We start from the raw sequence: 16,344 nt of genomic DNA on the forward strand, positions 1-16,344 counted from the left end.
GTCTGTCTGTGTGTCTGTGTGAGTGTCTGTCTGTGTGTCTGTCTGTGTGTGTCTGTCTGTGTCTGTGTGTCTGTATGTGTGTGTCTGTGTGAGTGTCTGTGTGTGTGTGTCTGTGTCTGTGTCTGTGTGTCTGTGTGTGGGTCATGAAGTGAGGTTGGGATTTGGGTTGCTGTACCTGGAATCCTGGTTCACTTTAAGAAAGTCCCTGCGGGCTGTGACGTCGCTCTCGGAAGCCCTGAGCCTCCCCTTTCATGGGATTTCAGTCTTGTTCCTCCCCCGCACTCACATCAGCTGTAGAGAGAAAGCAGTCGGCTGGCTGAGTCACCAGTTAGTCCGAGACACAGAGCCGGCGAGCAAGCGGGACCGAGAGCGAGAGCAAGACAGAGAGAGACAGACAGAGAAAGAAAGAGAGACAGAGCGTGAGAGACAGAGTGTGAGACAGAGAGAGAAAGAGAGAAAGAGAGAGAGTGTGAGACACAGAGAGCGAGAAAGAGAGAGAGAGACAGAGAGCGAGAGAGAGTGAGACAGACAGAGAGAGAGAGTGTGTGAGAGACAGAGGGTGAGACAGACAGAGAGAGAGAGAGAGTGTGTGCGAGCCAGAGAGGGAGTGTGTGAGAGACAGAGAGTGAGACAAAGAGAGAGAGAGAGAGAGAGCGAGAGTGTGTGAGAGACAGAGAGTGAGACAGACAGAAAGAGAGAGAGTGAGACAGAGAGAGAGAGAGAGAGACTGTACAACTCCGCTATACTGGGATAGGGAAAGTGTGGGAGAGAGGCAGAAAGAGAGAGAGAGAGAGAGAGAGAGCGAGCACGGGAGGTCTCCGACACTGGCGACTGAAAGACAAACGAACCTGACCTACAAACCGGGGTGACCAAGTGGTGGAGAGCGAGAGCGGACAGAGGGAAGGAGGCGGAGGTGGCGATGAAGAGCGAGCTGTCTACCGTCCTGGCCCTCGGCCTGATTCTGTGCCTGTCTGGCGCCCCCGTCCTGCGGAGCGAGCGAGAAGCCTCCTCGAGTAAGTACCACCAGTCCGCGCTCCCCCCAACGTCCCCCTCCCCACGCTCCCCCCCCCCGAGAACTGTCACCCGTCTGCTCCTTCCTGATTGACAGCTCCCAGACATCGCCAGAGGGAGGAGAGAGAGAAGGAGAGAAAGAGAGAGAGAGACGGGGAAAGAGAGGGGAAATAGAGAGAGCGAGGAGAGAGAGAGAGAGAAGGAGAGAGAGGGAGGAGAGAGAGAAGAGGGAGATTGAGGGGAAGACGGTGAGGGAGAGATGGGTGGAGAGAGGAAGGGGAGAGAAGGAGTGAGACAGGGAGAAAGAGAGAGAGAGAGAGAGAGGCCGGGTAGAGAGAGAGAGACAGGGGAGAGAGAGAGAGAGAGAAGGAGAGAGAGAGACAGGGAGAGAGACAAGGAGAGAGGGAGAGAGAGAGACAGGGAGAGAGACAGGGAGAGAGAGAGAGAGAGACAGGGAGAGAGACAGAGACAGGGAGAGAGACAGAGAGAGAGAGAGGGAGAGAGACAGGGAGAGAGAGAGGGAGAGAGACAGAGAGAGAGCGACAGAGAGTGAGAGAGAGAGATAGACTGTACACCTCTTCTACTGGGATAGAGAGAGTGTGAAAAAGAGAGAGAGATTGTACTTCTCAATTATACTGGGATAGAGAGAGTGTCTGAGAGAGAGAGAGAGAGTCTGTACACCTCTCTGATATTGGGATAGAGAAAGTGTGTGAGAGAGAGAGAGACTGTACATCTTTCTGATACTGGGGTAGAGAGAGTGTGTGAGAGAGAGAGAGACTGTACATCTTTCTGATACTGGGGTAGAGAGAGTGTGTGAGAGAGAGAGAGACTGTAGACCTCTCTGATACTGGGATAGAGAGAGTGTGAGAGAGAGAGAGAGACTGTACACCTCTCTGATACTGGGATAGACAGAGTGTGAGAGAGAGAGAGAGACTGTACACCTCTCTGATATTGGGATAGAGAGAGTGTGTGAGAGAGAGAGAGAGACTGCACACCTCTCTGATACTGGGATAGAGAGAGTGTGAGAGGGAGAGAGAGACTGCACACCTCTCTGATACTGGGATAGAGAGAGTGTGTGAGAGAGAGAGAGACTGTACATCTTTCTGATACTGGGGTAGAGAGAGTGTGTGAGAGAGAGAGAGAGACTGTACACCTCTCTGATACTGGGATAGAGAGAGTGTGAGAGGGAGAGAGAGACTGCACACCTCTCTGATACTGGGGTAGAGAGAGTGTGTGAGAGAGAGAGAGACTGTAGACCTCTCTGATACTGGGATAGAGAGAGTGTGAGAGAGAGAGAGAGAGACTGTACATCTTTCTGATACTGGGGTAGAGAGAGTGTGTGAGAGAGAGAGAGACTGTACACCTCTCTGATTCTGGGATAGAGAGAGTGTGAGAGGGAGAGAGAGACTGCACACCTCTCTGATACTGGGGTAGAGAGAGTGTGAGAGGGAGAGAGAGACTGCACACCTCTCTGATACTGGGGTAGAGAGAGTGTGTGAGAGAGAGAGAGAGACTGTACATCTTTCTGATACTGGGGTAGAGAGAGTGTGTGAGAGAGAGAGAGACTGTAGACCTCTCTGATACTGGGATAGAGAGAGTGTGAGAGGGAGAGAGAGACTGTAGACCTCTCTGATACTGGGATAGAGAGAGTGTGTGAGAGAGAGAGAGACTGCACACCTCTCTGATACTGGGATAGAGAGAGTGTGAGAGGGAGAGAGAGACTGTAGACCTCTCTGATACTGGGATAGAGAGAGTGTGAGAGGGAGAGAGAGACTGTACATCTTTCTGATACTGGGGTAGAGAGAGTGTGTGAGAGAGAGAGAGACTGTAGACCTCTCTGATACTGGGATAGAGAGAGTGTGAGAGGGAGAGAGAGACTGTACACCTCTCTGATACTGGGATAGAGAGAGTGTGTGAGAGAGAGAGAGACTGTACACCTCTCTGATACTGGGATAGAGAGAGTGTGAGAGGGAGAGAGAGAATGCACACCTCTCTGATACTGGGATAGAGAGAGTGTGTGAGAGGGAGAGAGAGACTGCACACCTCTCTGATACTGGGATAGAGAGAGTGTGTGAGAGAGAGAGAGACTGTAGACCTCTCTGATACTGGGATAGAGAGAGTGTGTGAGAGAGAGAGAGACTGCACACCTCTCTGATACTGGGATAGAGAGAGTGTGAGAGGGAGAGAGAGACTGTAGACCTCTCTGATACTGGGATAGAGAGAGTGTGTGAGAGAGAGAGAGACTGTAGACCTCTCTGATACTGGGATAGAGAGAGTGTGTGAGAGAGAGAGAGACTGTAGACCTCTCTGATACTGGGATAGAGAGAGTGTGAGAGGGAGAGAGAGACTGTACACCTCTGGTACACTTGTGCTCAGTCTCGCGCCAGGTGAGAACAGAGCTAACTGAGAACTAGGCCGGGATGGGACCTGGGCCTTTCCTGCTCTGTGTAAGTGTGAGCTGAGGTCTCGGGGGGTGGGGGGGGGGGGGAGGATTCAATGTAGCCCCCCTCTCTCAGCGAGCAAGTCAGGAGGAAGAGTGTTGACACTCGGTACACAAGAGGTGAGGCCTTGACGGGAATAAAAAGCTGAAGAGGTGAAGCTTTACGGTAAGGGGACAAGAGTTAAATCCCTATGCAAATCAGCTCCTGGAAAAGTGTACCTGCCCTGCTCTGGGTGACAACAAGAACAATTCTTCTAACTCAGGCTTTCCTTGAACTCAACCACCCTGGCAGCAGATCAAAGGCTGACACTGCCAGCATCTGAACAGGTGCCAAGCCACAAAAGAGATATAATCCCAAGGCAAGGAGCCAGAAGGGGTGGGTCCCTGATGGTGAGACTCCCTCTTTAAAAGGGGTCCCTGATGGAGAGACTCGCTCTTTAAAAGGGGTCCCTGATGGTGAGACTCCCTCTTTAAAAGGGGTCCCTGATGGAGAGACTCGCTCTTTAAAAGGGGTCCCTGATGGTGAGACTCCCTCTTTAAAAGGGGTCCCTGATGGAGAGACTCTCTCTTTAAAAGGGGTCCCTGATGGAGAGACTCTCTCTTTAAAAGGGGTCCCTGATGGAGAGACTCTCTCTTTAAAAGGGGTCCCTGATGGAGAGACTCTCTCTTTAAAAGGGGTCCCTGATGGAGAGACTCTCTCTTTAAAAGGGGTCCCTGATGGTGAGACTCTGGGGAAGAAATTCAGTATCGGCCCGTTTGGGACGCAATTATCGGCCGGGCGTAAAGTTTTGCACCTGGCGCTAATTATCGCCACCGACTGCAAACTTGGCTTCTATCGCCCCTGGAGGTGATTGGAGCGCTAAATCAGGCGCTACACACCTGTCTTAAGGCGCTAACGCCGAGGAGCGAGGCGCTACCTCAGAGCGCTGGCGAAGCTCATGTGATGTCAGTAAGCAATGGAACACAGACACACTGGCGCCGGCCAGTTCTTCAAGGGGAGGGTCGATCTTGCTCTCCATCCACACCCTGCTCATTGCAGCCTTGAATCTCAGCCTGGAGAGACCTGTACATCAAATCTGCTGGAAAGAACAATGGAGAGGCCCAGGGAAAGAGCTCAGAGCGCAGCCCCCACAGTCTCCTCTAAATCGATACCAGGAAGGTCAAATCAAAATGAACCTGCAAAGTGCTGCTCAGTACCCAAAACTCCTTCACACACCATTGAATCTCTCCAGAAGTCTCTCTCTCTCTCTCTCTCTCAGAATGCGTGGTGCAAAAATGTCACCGACAAAAAAAGGCAGGAAGTGGTCGCCTTTAAATAGCGCTCCCCCAGTCCCTTTCTGACAGCATAACGCTCCCCTCAACCTGTCATTGCTAGTGGCAGGCGGTAAGGCAGGGGGCGCCACTCAATATCTGGTCCGGGGCACTACCGGTGCATTGCACGCTCGACTGACGTCACGATCTGCGGGCGCAGGAGATCGTGGCGGTAGTGTATAGCGCCGTCGCAAAATGTCTGGTCAATTTCGCGAGCGGCGCGAACATCGCCGCGCCCAGGCGCTAGTCGCTTTGTGCCCCATTAGCGCCATCTTAGGGCGCTAATTGGAGGTGCAAAGCAACCAAATTTTTCCACCTCTCTCTTTAAAAGAGGTCCCTGATGGTGAGACTCTCTCTTTAAAAGGGGTCCCTGATGGTGAGACTCTCTCTTTAAAAGGGGTCCCTGATGGTGAGACTCTCTCTTTAAAAGGGGTCCCTGATGGTGAGACTCTCTCTTTAAAAGGGGTCCCTGATGGTGAGACTCTCTCTTTAAAAGGGGTCCCTGATGGTGAGACTCTCTCCTAAAAAGGGGTCCCTGATGGTGAGACTCTCTCTTTGAAAGGGGTCCCTGATGGTGAGACTCTCTATTTAAAAGGGGTCCCTGATGGTGAGACTCTCTCTTTAAAAGGGGTCCCTGATGGTGAGACTCCCTCTTTAAAAGGGGTCCCTGATGGTGAGACTCCCTCTTTAAAAGGGGTCCCTGATGGAGAGACTCTCTCTTTAAAAGGGGTCCCTGATGGTGAGACTCTCTCTTTAAAAGGGGTCCCTGATGGTGAGACTCTCTCTTTGAAAGGGGTCCCTGATGGTGAGACTCTCTCTTTAAAAGGGGTCCCTGATGGTGAGACTCTCTCTTTGAAAGGGGTCCCTGATGGTGAGACTCTCTCTTTAAAAGGGGTCCCTGATGGTGAGACTCTCTCTTTAAAAGGGGTCCCTGATGGTGAGACTCTCTCTTTAAAAGGGGTCCCTGATGGTGTGACTCTCTCTTTGAAAGGGGTCCCTGATGGTGAGACTCTCTCTTTAAAAGGGGTCCCTGATGGTGAGACTCTCTCTTTAAAAGAGGCCCCTGATGGAGAGACTCTCTCTTTAAAAGGGGTCCCTGATGGTGAGACTCTCTCTTTAAAAGGGGTACCTGATGGTGAGACACTCTCTTTAAAAGGCGTCCCTGATGGTGAGACTGGCTAATCTCTTTGTATCAGTCGAGTAGTTCCGCTCAACTGACTCATCATTTAGATTGTGTGTCAGCGAGGGGAAGTGGCAATCTTCAATCTCTCTCCCTCGCTCCCTCTCTCTCTCTCTCTCTGTTAAATCTAGTCTACAGCACAGAAACAGGCCATTCAGTCCAACTGGTCCATGCCGGTGTTTCTGCTTCACACGAGCCTCCTCCTATCCCTCTTCGACATATCCTTCGATTCCTTTCTCCCTCATGTGCTTGTCTAGCTTCCCCTTAAACGCATCGATACTATTCGCCTCCACCGCTCCCTGTGGTAGCGAGTTCCACGTTCTAACCACTCTCTGGGTAAAGAAGTTTCTCCTGAATTCCCTATTTGATTTATCAGTGACTATCTTTTATTAATGCCCCCTAGTTCTGGTCTCCCCCACAAGTGGAAACATCTTCTCTACGTCTACCCTATCGAAACCTTTCATAATCCTAAAGACCTCGATCAGGTCACCCCTCAGCCTTCTCTTTTCTAGAGAAAAGAGCCCCAGCATGTTCACTCTTTCCCGATAGTTATAACCTCTCAGTCTGGTATCATTCCAGTGAATCTTTTTTTACACCTTCTCCAGTGCCCCAATATCCTTTTTATAATATGGAAACCAGAACTGTGCACAGTGCTCCAAGTGTGGCCTAACCAAGGTATATGGAGACCAGAACTGTGCACAGTGCTCCAAGTGTGGCCTAACCAAGGTATATGGAGACCAGAACTGTGCACAATGCTCCAAGTGTGGTCTAACCAAGGTATATGGAGACCAGAACTCTGCACGGTGCTCCAAGTGTGGTCTAACCCAGGTATATGGAGACCAGAACTGTGCACAGTGCTCCAAGTGTGGTCTAACCAAGTTATATGGAGACCAGAACTGTGCACAGTGCTCCAAGTGTGGTCTAACCAAGGTATATGGAGACCAGAACTGTGCACAGTGCTCCAAGTGTGGCCTAACCAAGGTATATGGAGACCAGAACTGTGCACAGTGCTCCAAGTGTGGTCTAACCAAGTTATATGGAGACCAGAACTGTGCACAGTGCTCCAAGTGTGGCCTAACCAAGGTATATGGAGACCAGAACTGTGCACAGTGCTCCAAGTGTGGCCTAACCAAGGTATATGGAGACTAGAACTGTGCACAGTGCTCCAAGTGCGGTCTAACCAAGGTATATGGAGACTAGAACTGTGCACAGTGCTCCAAGTGTGGTCTAACCAAGGTATATGGAGAGCAGAACTGTGCACAGTGCTCCAAGTGTGGCCTAACCAAGGTATATGGAGACCAGAACTGTGCACAGTGCTCCAAGTGTGGCCTAACCAAGGTATATGGAGACCAGAACTGTGCACAGCGCTCCAAGTGTGGTCTAACCAAGGTATATGGAGACCAGAACTGTGCACAGTGCTCCAAGAGTGTACCTGTAGCCCTAGGTCTCTCTGTTCCTCTACCCCATTCAGACATTGTTTTCGAAGCAGTATGTGGCCTACTTATTCTTTCTACCAAAAGGTACCACCTCACACTTTTCTATATTGAAGTTAATTTGCCAATTACATGCCCATTCTCCAAGTTTATTAATGTCGTCCTGTATTTTATCACTTTCTTCAATTCTATTTAACTACACTTTGTCTCTCGCTCTCTCTTCCTCACTCTCCCTCTCTCTCCCTCACTCCCTCTTCCTCTCCCTTCTTCTCTCTCACTCTCTCTCCCTCTCCCTCTCTCATTCCCTCTCTCAATCCCTCCCCCTCCACCTCTCAATATCTCCCTCTCCATCTTTCTGCCTCTCTATCTACCCAGCCACGCTCTCTCTGCCTCTCGCTCCCTCCCTTTCCCTCTTACTCTCTCTCCCTCCCAATCTCCCTCTCTCTCTTATAGCCTCTCTGCCTCTCGCCCTCTCACCCTCGCTCCTTCTATGTCTCTCTGCCTCTCCCTCTCTCTTCCTCCCTCTCTCTCTCTGGCTCACTGCTGACCTCCCCCTCTCCCTCTCTGCTCTCCCTCCCTACTCTCCCTCTCTCTCTGCCTCTCTGCCAACCTCCCCCTCTCCCTCCGTCCTCTCCCTCTATCTCTCTGCCTCTCTGCCAACCTCCCCCTCTCCCTCTCTGTCTCTCTGCTCTCTCTCCCTCTACCTCTTCCTATCTCTTTCCCTTCTCTCTCGTCCTCTCTCCGTCAATCTAATGACCAGACATTTGAAGGCCATGCCTGTCTGGCAGGATGTGGCTGCCGACTATCGTGCGAGTGTCCACATTCACTGCACCTCCTCGCCATTCAGAACTCTGACTCAGTGAGTTTGATGTCTGCACTAAAGGTTCCGAAATTCAGAGATACGATCTCCAAAGTCTATTCCTTCATGAAGTTGATCTAAATAAAGGCACTGTATCAAACGCACTGTGACACCCGGTCACAGAGGGGGAAAGGACATTGTATCTAACGCACTGTGACACCCAGTCTCAGAGGGGGAAAGGACAGTGTATCTAACGCACTGTGACACCCGGTCCCAGAGGGGGCAAGGACAGTGTATCTAACGCAGTGTGACACCCAGTCTCAGAGGGGGAAAGGACAGTGTATCTAACGCACTGTGACACCCCGTCCCAGAGGGGGCAAGGACAGTGTATCTAACGCACTGTGACACCCGGTCCCAGAGGGGGAAAGGACAGTGTATCTAACGCACTGTGACACCTGGTCCCAGAGGGGGAAAGGACAGTGTATCTAACGCAGTGTGACACCCAGTCTCAGAGGGGGAAAGGACAGTGTATCTAACGCACTGTGACACCCCGTCCCAGAGGGGGCAAGGACAGTGTATCTAACGCACTGTGACACCCGGTCCCAGAGGGGGAAAGGACAGTGTATCTAACACACTGTGACACCCCGTCCCAGAGGGGGAAAGGACAGTGTATCTAACACACTGTGACACCCCGTCCCAGAGGGGGAAAGGACAATTTTGAAAAGTGACTCTCCTTTTCGATCTTTGACCCTTGTTTTGCTGTCCACAGACTGCGCCTCTGACCAGTTTTGGAATGAAGATAATTTGAAGTGTCTCTCTTGCACCATATGCAAGAACCAGTCCAAGACCCCAGGATGTGACACGTGTCCTAAAGGTAAGTCTGATCTCTTCCAATATATATTTTTTTCTGCCATTTCAAAGCCTTGACAAGGTAAAGCGAAAGAAAGGACTTTGCATTCAGCGCCTTTAACAACCTCAGGATGAAGCGCTTTTTGAGGTGTGGTCACTCTTGTAATGTGCAGCCAATTTGCACACAGCAAGCTCCCACAAACAGCACTGAGGTAAATGACCAGGCAATTGAAGCTCGTGGGTTTAAAGGGACAGTGGTAGCAAGGATACCAAATTGGCTCAGGGACAGAAAGCAGAGAGCAGCGGTGAACGGTTGTTTTTCAGACTGGAGGGACGTATACGGTAGTGTTCTGGTACAGGGACCACTGCTCTTTTTGATATATATTAGTGAGCTGGACTTGGGTACACAGGGGCATAATTTCAAAGTTTGCAGACGACACAAAATTCAGAAATGAAGTAAAGTGTGAGGAGGACAGTAACAGACTTCAGGAGGACCCAGGCAGACTGGTGAAATGGGCAGACACAGGGCAGATGCAGTTTAATGCAGAGAAATGTGAAGTGATACATTTTGGTCGGAAGAATTCGGAGAGGCAATATAAACTAAATTTTAAAGAGGGTGCAGGAACAGAGACACCTGGGGGTGTATGAACACAAACCTTTGAAGGTGGCGGGAGAAGTTGAGAAGGAAGTTAAGAAATGCATACGGTATCCTTGGCTTTATGAATAGAGGCATAGGGCTCAAATTTCATTGGGTCATTGAGGCGGGATTGGAGGCGTGAGGGAGGTTAAAATTGCAAAATCAGGGGGGCACGAACCCATCCTGCCCCCAACCCACCTCCATGCCCGTTTCCCAGGAGGCGGGTACCTGACCTGTGCTGGGAGCTGCCTCCCTGAGGCGGGAAGGAGATTAGTGCCAATTAACTGCCTGTTAACAGGTAGTTAACAGGCAGTTTTTGGCCTAATCCCTATTTTTAGCCCTGAAGTGTGGGCTGCCCGATGGCTCCAAACCACGCCAAGTTAGCGAGGCGGACCGTCGGGCTGAGGGACTTGGAGGGTTCGAGATGTCAGTGTTCAGGTGAGTGATGGGTGCATGAGTGCAGAGGTAAGTGTGTTTGGTGTGTGTAAAGTGTTTAAATTAGTTTTACTTACCATTACTTACTAATGCAGGCTTCCTTCCTTCAGGTCTCGGGAGTCCCTCATCTCACCGGCACAGAAAGCAGAATGGCCGCGAGCTGTCAAAAGCTGCAGCCTCGGCTTTCTGTTCTGGAGAGATCTCTAAATCAGCCTGAGAGGAAGGAATTAACTTGGTGTACAGATTATCAGTGTTTGACAGCTTCACAGAGCCATCAACCGCTGATATTTCATCTGTCAAAAGCTCTTGACAGATGAAATGTCAATCTGTGACATCACCTGTTGCCGGGTGGCCCTTAATGGGCCTGCTGAGCCCGCTGGGCGGGTTCAACAAGGTCAATCAACGGAAAATCGAGTGGGTTGGCCACAACTCGATGGAGGCGGGACTACAACCCAAAAAGTAGGAGTCCCGCCTCCTAAACGCCACCATTGATAAAATCCAGCCCATAGAGTACAAAAGCAAGGAAGTTATGCTAAACCCTTTATAAACCACTGGTTAGGGCCCAGCGGGAGTATTGTGTCCAATTCTCGGCATCACACTTTAGGAAGGATGTCAAGGCCTTGGAGAGGGTGAAGGGGAGATTGACCAGAATGGTACCAGGGATGAGGGACTTCAGTTACGTGGAGAGACTGGAGAAGCTGGGATTGTTCTCCTTAGAGCAGAGAAGGTTAAGGGGAGATTGACCAGAATGGTACCAGGGATGAGGGACTTCAGTGATGTGGAGAGACTGGAGAAGCTGGGGTTGTTCTCCTTAGAGCAGAGAAGGTTAAGGAGAGATTGACCAGAATGGTACCGGGGATGAGGGACTTCAGTGATGTGGAGAGACTGGAGAAGCTGGGGTTGTTCTCCTTAGAGCAGAGAAGGTTAAGGGGAGATTGACCAGAATGGTACCAGGGATGAGGGACTTCAGTTACGTGGAGAGACTGGAGAAGCTGGGGTTGTTCTCCTTAGAGCAGAGAAGGTTAAGGGGAGATTGACCAGAATGGTACCAGGGATGAGGGACTTCAGTGATGTGGAGAGACTGGAGAAGCTGGGGTTGTTCTCCTTAGAGCAGAGAAGGTTAAGGGGAGATTGACCAGAATGGTACCAGGGATGAAGGACTTCAGTGATGTTGAGAGACTGGAGAAGCTGGGATTGTTCTCCTTAGAGCAGAGAAGGTTAAGGGGAGATTTGATATCAAAACCATGAAGGATTTTGATAGAGTAAATAAGGAGAAACTGTTTCCAGTGGCAGGAGGGTCGGTAACCAGAGGACACAGATTTAAGGTGATTGGCAAAAGAACCAGAGGGGGAGATGAGGAGAATGTATTTTACGCAGCGAGTTGTTGTGATCTGGAATGCGCTGCCTGAAAGGGCGGTGGGAGCAGATTCAATGGTAACTTTCAAAAGGGAATTGGATAAATACTCGAAGGGGAAAAATTTGCAGGGCTGTGGGGGAAGAGCAGGGAAGTGGGATTAATTGGAGAGCTCGACCAAAGAGCCGGCACAGGCACGATGGGCCGAATGGCCTCCTTCTGTGCTGTATCTTTCTATGATAATCTGTTTTTTTAGTGATCTTGGTTGAGGGACAATCATTGGTCCGAACACTGGGGAGAACTCCTCCCTGCTCTTCCCAGTAGTGATGTGGGATCGTTACATCTACCTGAGAGGTCAGATGGGGCCCTCGGTTTAATGTCTCATCTGAAAGACGGAGATGGGATAGGAGGGCAGAAAATATTCTCCCTGACCTTTAAATGAGTAGGGGGGGGGCGCTACCCTTCCCTTAATGTGGGTAGTTAACCACCCATCCACTGACAAAGCAGCCCGCTTGATTGGCACCCCAACCACCCCTTAAACATTCACTCCCTCCACCACCGGCGCACCGTGGCTGCAGTGTGTACCATCTACAAGATGCACTGCAGCAACTCTGATCAGTGGCATTTAACATTCGTGCCACAGAAGTGCCAGGCAATGACCATCTCCAACAAGCGAGAGTCTAACTACCACCCCATGACATCAACGGCATTACCATTGCCAAATCCCACCACCCCACCATCAACATCCTGGGGGGTCACCATTGACCAGAAACTTAACTGGACCAGCCACATAAATACTGTGGCAACAAGAGCAGGTCAGAGGCTGGGTATTCTGCGGCGAGTGTCTCACCTCCTGACTCCCCAAAGCCTTTCCACCATCTACAAGGCACAAGTCAGGAGTGTGATGGAATACTCTCCACTTGCCTGGATGAGTGCAGCTCCAACAACACTCAAGAATCTCGACACCATACAGGACAAAGCAGCCCGCTTGATTGGCACCCCATAGAAACATAGAAGATAGGAGCAGGAGTAGGCCATTCGGCCCCTCGAGCCTGTTCCGCCATTTAATGAGATCATGGCTGATCATCCAAATTCAGTACCCTGTCCCTGCCTTCTCCCCATATCCCTTGATCCCTTTAGCCTTAAGAAATACACCTAACTCCTTCTTCAATGTATTTAATGAATTGGCCTCAACTGCCTTCTGTGGTAGAGAATTCCACAGGTTCACCACCCTCTGGGTGAAGAAATTCTATCTACCACCTTAAACATTCACTCCCTCCACCACCGGCGCACCGTGGCTGCAGTGTGTACCATCTACAAGATGCACTGCAGCAACTCGCCAAGGCTTCTTCGGCAGCACCTCTCAAACCCGCGACCTCTTCCACCTTGAAGGACAAGGGCAGCAGGCACATGGGAACACCACCACCTCCAAGCTCCCCTCCAAATCACACACCATCCCGACTTAGAAATATATCAGCCGTTCCTTCATCGTCGCTGGGTCAAAATCCTGGAACTCCCTCCCTAACAGCACTGTGGGAGCACCTTCACCACACGGACTGCAGCGGTTCAAGAGGGTGGCTCACCACCACCTTCTCGAGGGCGATTAGAGATGGGCAATAAATGCCAGCCTTGCCAGCAACGCCCACATCCCGTGAATGAATTTTTAAAAATCTGCTATTGATCGGGACTTTTCCCATCCGCAGAAATGGAATGTCTTAACCCCCTCCCAGCAGTCCCTAAGCAGGTAGAGAGAATGATCTTACCGAAGTTTTGAAGAGGATTAAAGGGATTCAATGGAGTATCTCTGGTCAGACCACACCTGGAGTCACTGCCGTCTGTTCCGGGCACCACACCTCGGGAAGGATATATCGGCCTTGCAGGGGGAGCAGCGCAGACTCACCAGACTGATACCCGGGGGCTAAAAGGCTTAAATTACAAGGACAGGTTGCACAGACCAGGCTTGTATTCCCTCGAGTTTAGAAGATTAAGGGGTGATCTAATCGAGGGTTTAAGATGATTAAAAGATTCGATAGAGTAGATCGAGAGAGAGAAGCTATTTCCTCTGGTGGGGGGGAGTCTAGAACAAGGGGGCACAGCCTTAAAATTAGAGCCAGAGGTGATGTCAGGAAGCACTTCTTCACACAAAGGGTGAGTGGAAATCTGGAACTCTCGCCCCCCCCAAAAAGGCTGTTGATGCTGAGGGTCAATTAGAGCTTTCAAGACTGAGATTGTTAGATTGATCGTCTCAGCCACTCCCTCAGTGCGTCTCATCCTCGCCACTGAGTCAGAAAGTCGTGGGTTCAAGTCCCACGCCAGGGACTTGAGCACAAAAATCTAGGCTGACACTCCAGTGCAGTACTGAGGGAGCGCTGCACTGTCGGAGGGGCAGTACTGAGGGAGCGCCGCACTGTCCCAGGGGCAGTACTGAGGGAGTGCTGTACTGTCGGAGGGGCAGTACTGAGGGAGCGCTGCACTGTCGGAGGGGCAGCACTGAGGGAGTGCCGCACTGTCCCAGGGGCAGTACTGAGGGAGCGCCGCACTGTCCCAGGGGCAGTACTGAGGGAGTGCTGCACTGTCGGAGGGGCAGTACTGAGGGAGCGCCGCACTGTCCCAGGGGCAGTACTGAGGGAGCGCCGCACTGTCCCAGGGGCAGTACTGAGGGAGCGCCGCACTGTCCCAGGGGCAGTATTGAGGGAGCGCCGCACTGTCGGAGGGTTAGTACTGAGGGAGCGCCGCACTGTCCCAGGGGCAGTACTGAGGGACCGCCGCACTGTCCCGGGGCAGTGCTGAGGGAGCGCCGCACTGTCGGAGGAGCAGTACTGAGGGAGTGCTGCACTGTGCAGGGGCAGTACTGAGGGAGCGCCGCACTGTCGGAGGGTCAGTACTGAGGGAGCGCCGCACTGTCCCAGGGGCAGTACTGAGGGACCGCCGCACTGTCCCAGGGGCAGTACTGAGGGAGCGCCGCACTGTCCCAGGGGCAGTACTGAGGGAGCGCCGCACTGTCCCAGGGGCAGTACTGAGGGACCGCCGCACTGTCCCAGGGGCAGTACTGAGGGACCGCCGCACTGTCCCAGGGGCAGTACTGAGGGAGCGCCGCACTGTCGGAGGGGCAGTACTGAGGGAACTCCGCACTGTCGGAGAGGCAGTGCTAAGGGATCGCTGCTCTGTCAGAGGGGAAGTGCTTAGGGAACTCCGCACTGTCGGAGGGACAGTACTGAGGGAGCGCTGCACTGTGCAGGGGCAGTACTGAGGGAGTGCTGCACTGTTGGAGGGGCAGTACTAAGGGAGCGCTGCACTGTCGGAGGGGCAGTGCTTAGGGAGCTCCGCACTGTCGGAGGGGCAGTACTGAGGGAGCTCCGCACTGTCGGAGGGGCAGTACTGAGGGACCGCCGCACTGTCCCAGGGGCAGTACTGAGGGAGCGCTGCACTGTCGGAGGGGCATTACTGAGGGAGCGCTGCACTGTCAGAGGGGTAGTACTGAGGGAGCGCTGCACTGTTGGAGGGGCAGTACTAAGGGAGCGCTGCACTGTCGGAGGGGCAGTGCTTAGGGAGCTCCGCACTGTCGGAGGGGCAGTAATGAGGGAGCTCCGCACTGTCGGAGGGGCAGTACTGAGGGAGCGCTGCACTGTCGGAGGGGCAGTACTGAGTGAGCGCTGCACTGTCGGAGATGCCGGCCTAGAAATTCAGTTGCGTTCGCCAGCCGTTAGCGCCATAAGAGGAGTAGATTTCGAGCGCTAGGCACTTTGCGCCCGGGCGCAGAGCGACCTGCGCCCACGCCCAACTTCAGTTGACATTTTGCGCCAGCGCAAAGTGTTTGCGCGCGCTCAGCTGCGCGCGCACCTTATGACGTCATTTCGTCGTGCAACGCCGTTTGTGCGCCCCAAACCGGAACTTCAGTGGCGCCCGCCCAATGTGGGCGTGGCGCTGTTAAGAACTGTGAAGTGGAACGCAGCAGAGGCCCTGCGGGCCTCGGGGAGCGCTAATTAAAGGGCACTTAGACTGAGGTATAAAGGCCAGCCATTTTGCTGCAATGACTTTAGTGCTTTGGATTTCTGGACAGAGACCAAGGAACAGACCTTACTGATTTGGGACAACATACGAGAGGTATTTTTGGCTTCTGGCCAGAGCTTGGAAATTTGACTCATTGTGATTTGACTGTTTGCAAGTATATTATGGGGGCTGCATGGGGTTCCAACCCTCAGTTCCAGCATTATGTGCGAAGGGCTCGCAGACGCTGTGTGAGAGGGGCAGCCATGCCTAGATGCAGAGGGGCCATCAGGCGTCGGCAACGTAGGCCTTACCCACTCAGGGAATACCGCCAGCAGGTGTCCTATCTCACCATGACTGTCGCGCATTGTGTTAAGAGGCTGCGCTTCAGAAGGGAGGTGGTTGCAGAGATCTGCCAGCTGCTTCACAGAGATCTGCGTCCACAGCTGATGTGCAGGACGTCTCTCTCGGTGGAAGTGAAGGTCACGGTGGCTCTGAACTTTTATGCAAGCGGCTCCTTCCAAGCCGCTGCTGGGGACATAGCGAACATCTCCCAGTTCGCCGTGCATCGCTGCATCCGGCAGGCCACCGATGCCCTTTTCGCAAGGAGACACCAATTCATCTCCTTCCCCATGACCCTAGAGAGGCAGGAGCAGCGTGCAGTCGGATTTGCCAGGATCGCCGACTTCCCCATGGTGCAGGGCGCCATTGACTGCACGCATGTGGCTATGCGGGCACCTATCGACAATGCCGAGGATTACCGCAACCGGAAGGGCTACCATTCCCTCAATGTACAGCTGGTGTGTGACCACAGGCAGCGCATCCTAGCTGTCAATGCCCGCTTTCCAGGTAGCAGCCACGATGCATTTATCCTGCGCCAGACTACTGTGGCTGACATGTTCCAGGCA

The 16,344-nt window shown here is 52.4% G+C and overlaps 1 protein-coding gene across 1 annotated transcript in view; it reads left to right on the top strand.

Annotated features, from left to right (window-relative positions):
- The first annotated feature begins 275 nt into the window (after nt 1-275).
- LOC147094897 (uncharacterized) overlaps nt 276-16,344 on the top strand; it is a 28,179-nt gene continuing 12,110 nt past the window's right edge. Inside the window, exons 1-2 of the mRNA XM_085974525.1 lie at nt 276-1,013; nt 8,944-9,048. Of these exons, the coding sequence (XP_085830651.1) occupies nt 920-1,013; nt 8,944-9,048 (199 nt within the window). The 5' untranslated portion in view covers nt 276-919. The remainder of the gene's footprint in view (nt 1,014-8,943; nt 9,049-16,344) is intronic.

Source organism: Somniosus microcephalus, unplaced genomic scaffold (genome assembly GCF_052327205.1).
Source record: "Somniosus microcephalus isolate GS21.2 unplaced genomic scaffold, FLI_Smic_1.0 unresolved_chr1, whole genome shotgun sequence".
NCBI classification, from domain to species: domain Eukaryota; kingdom Metazoa; phylum Chordata; class Chondrichthyes; order Squaliformes; family Somniosidae; genus Somniosus; species Somniosus microcephalus.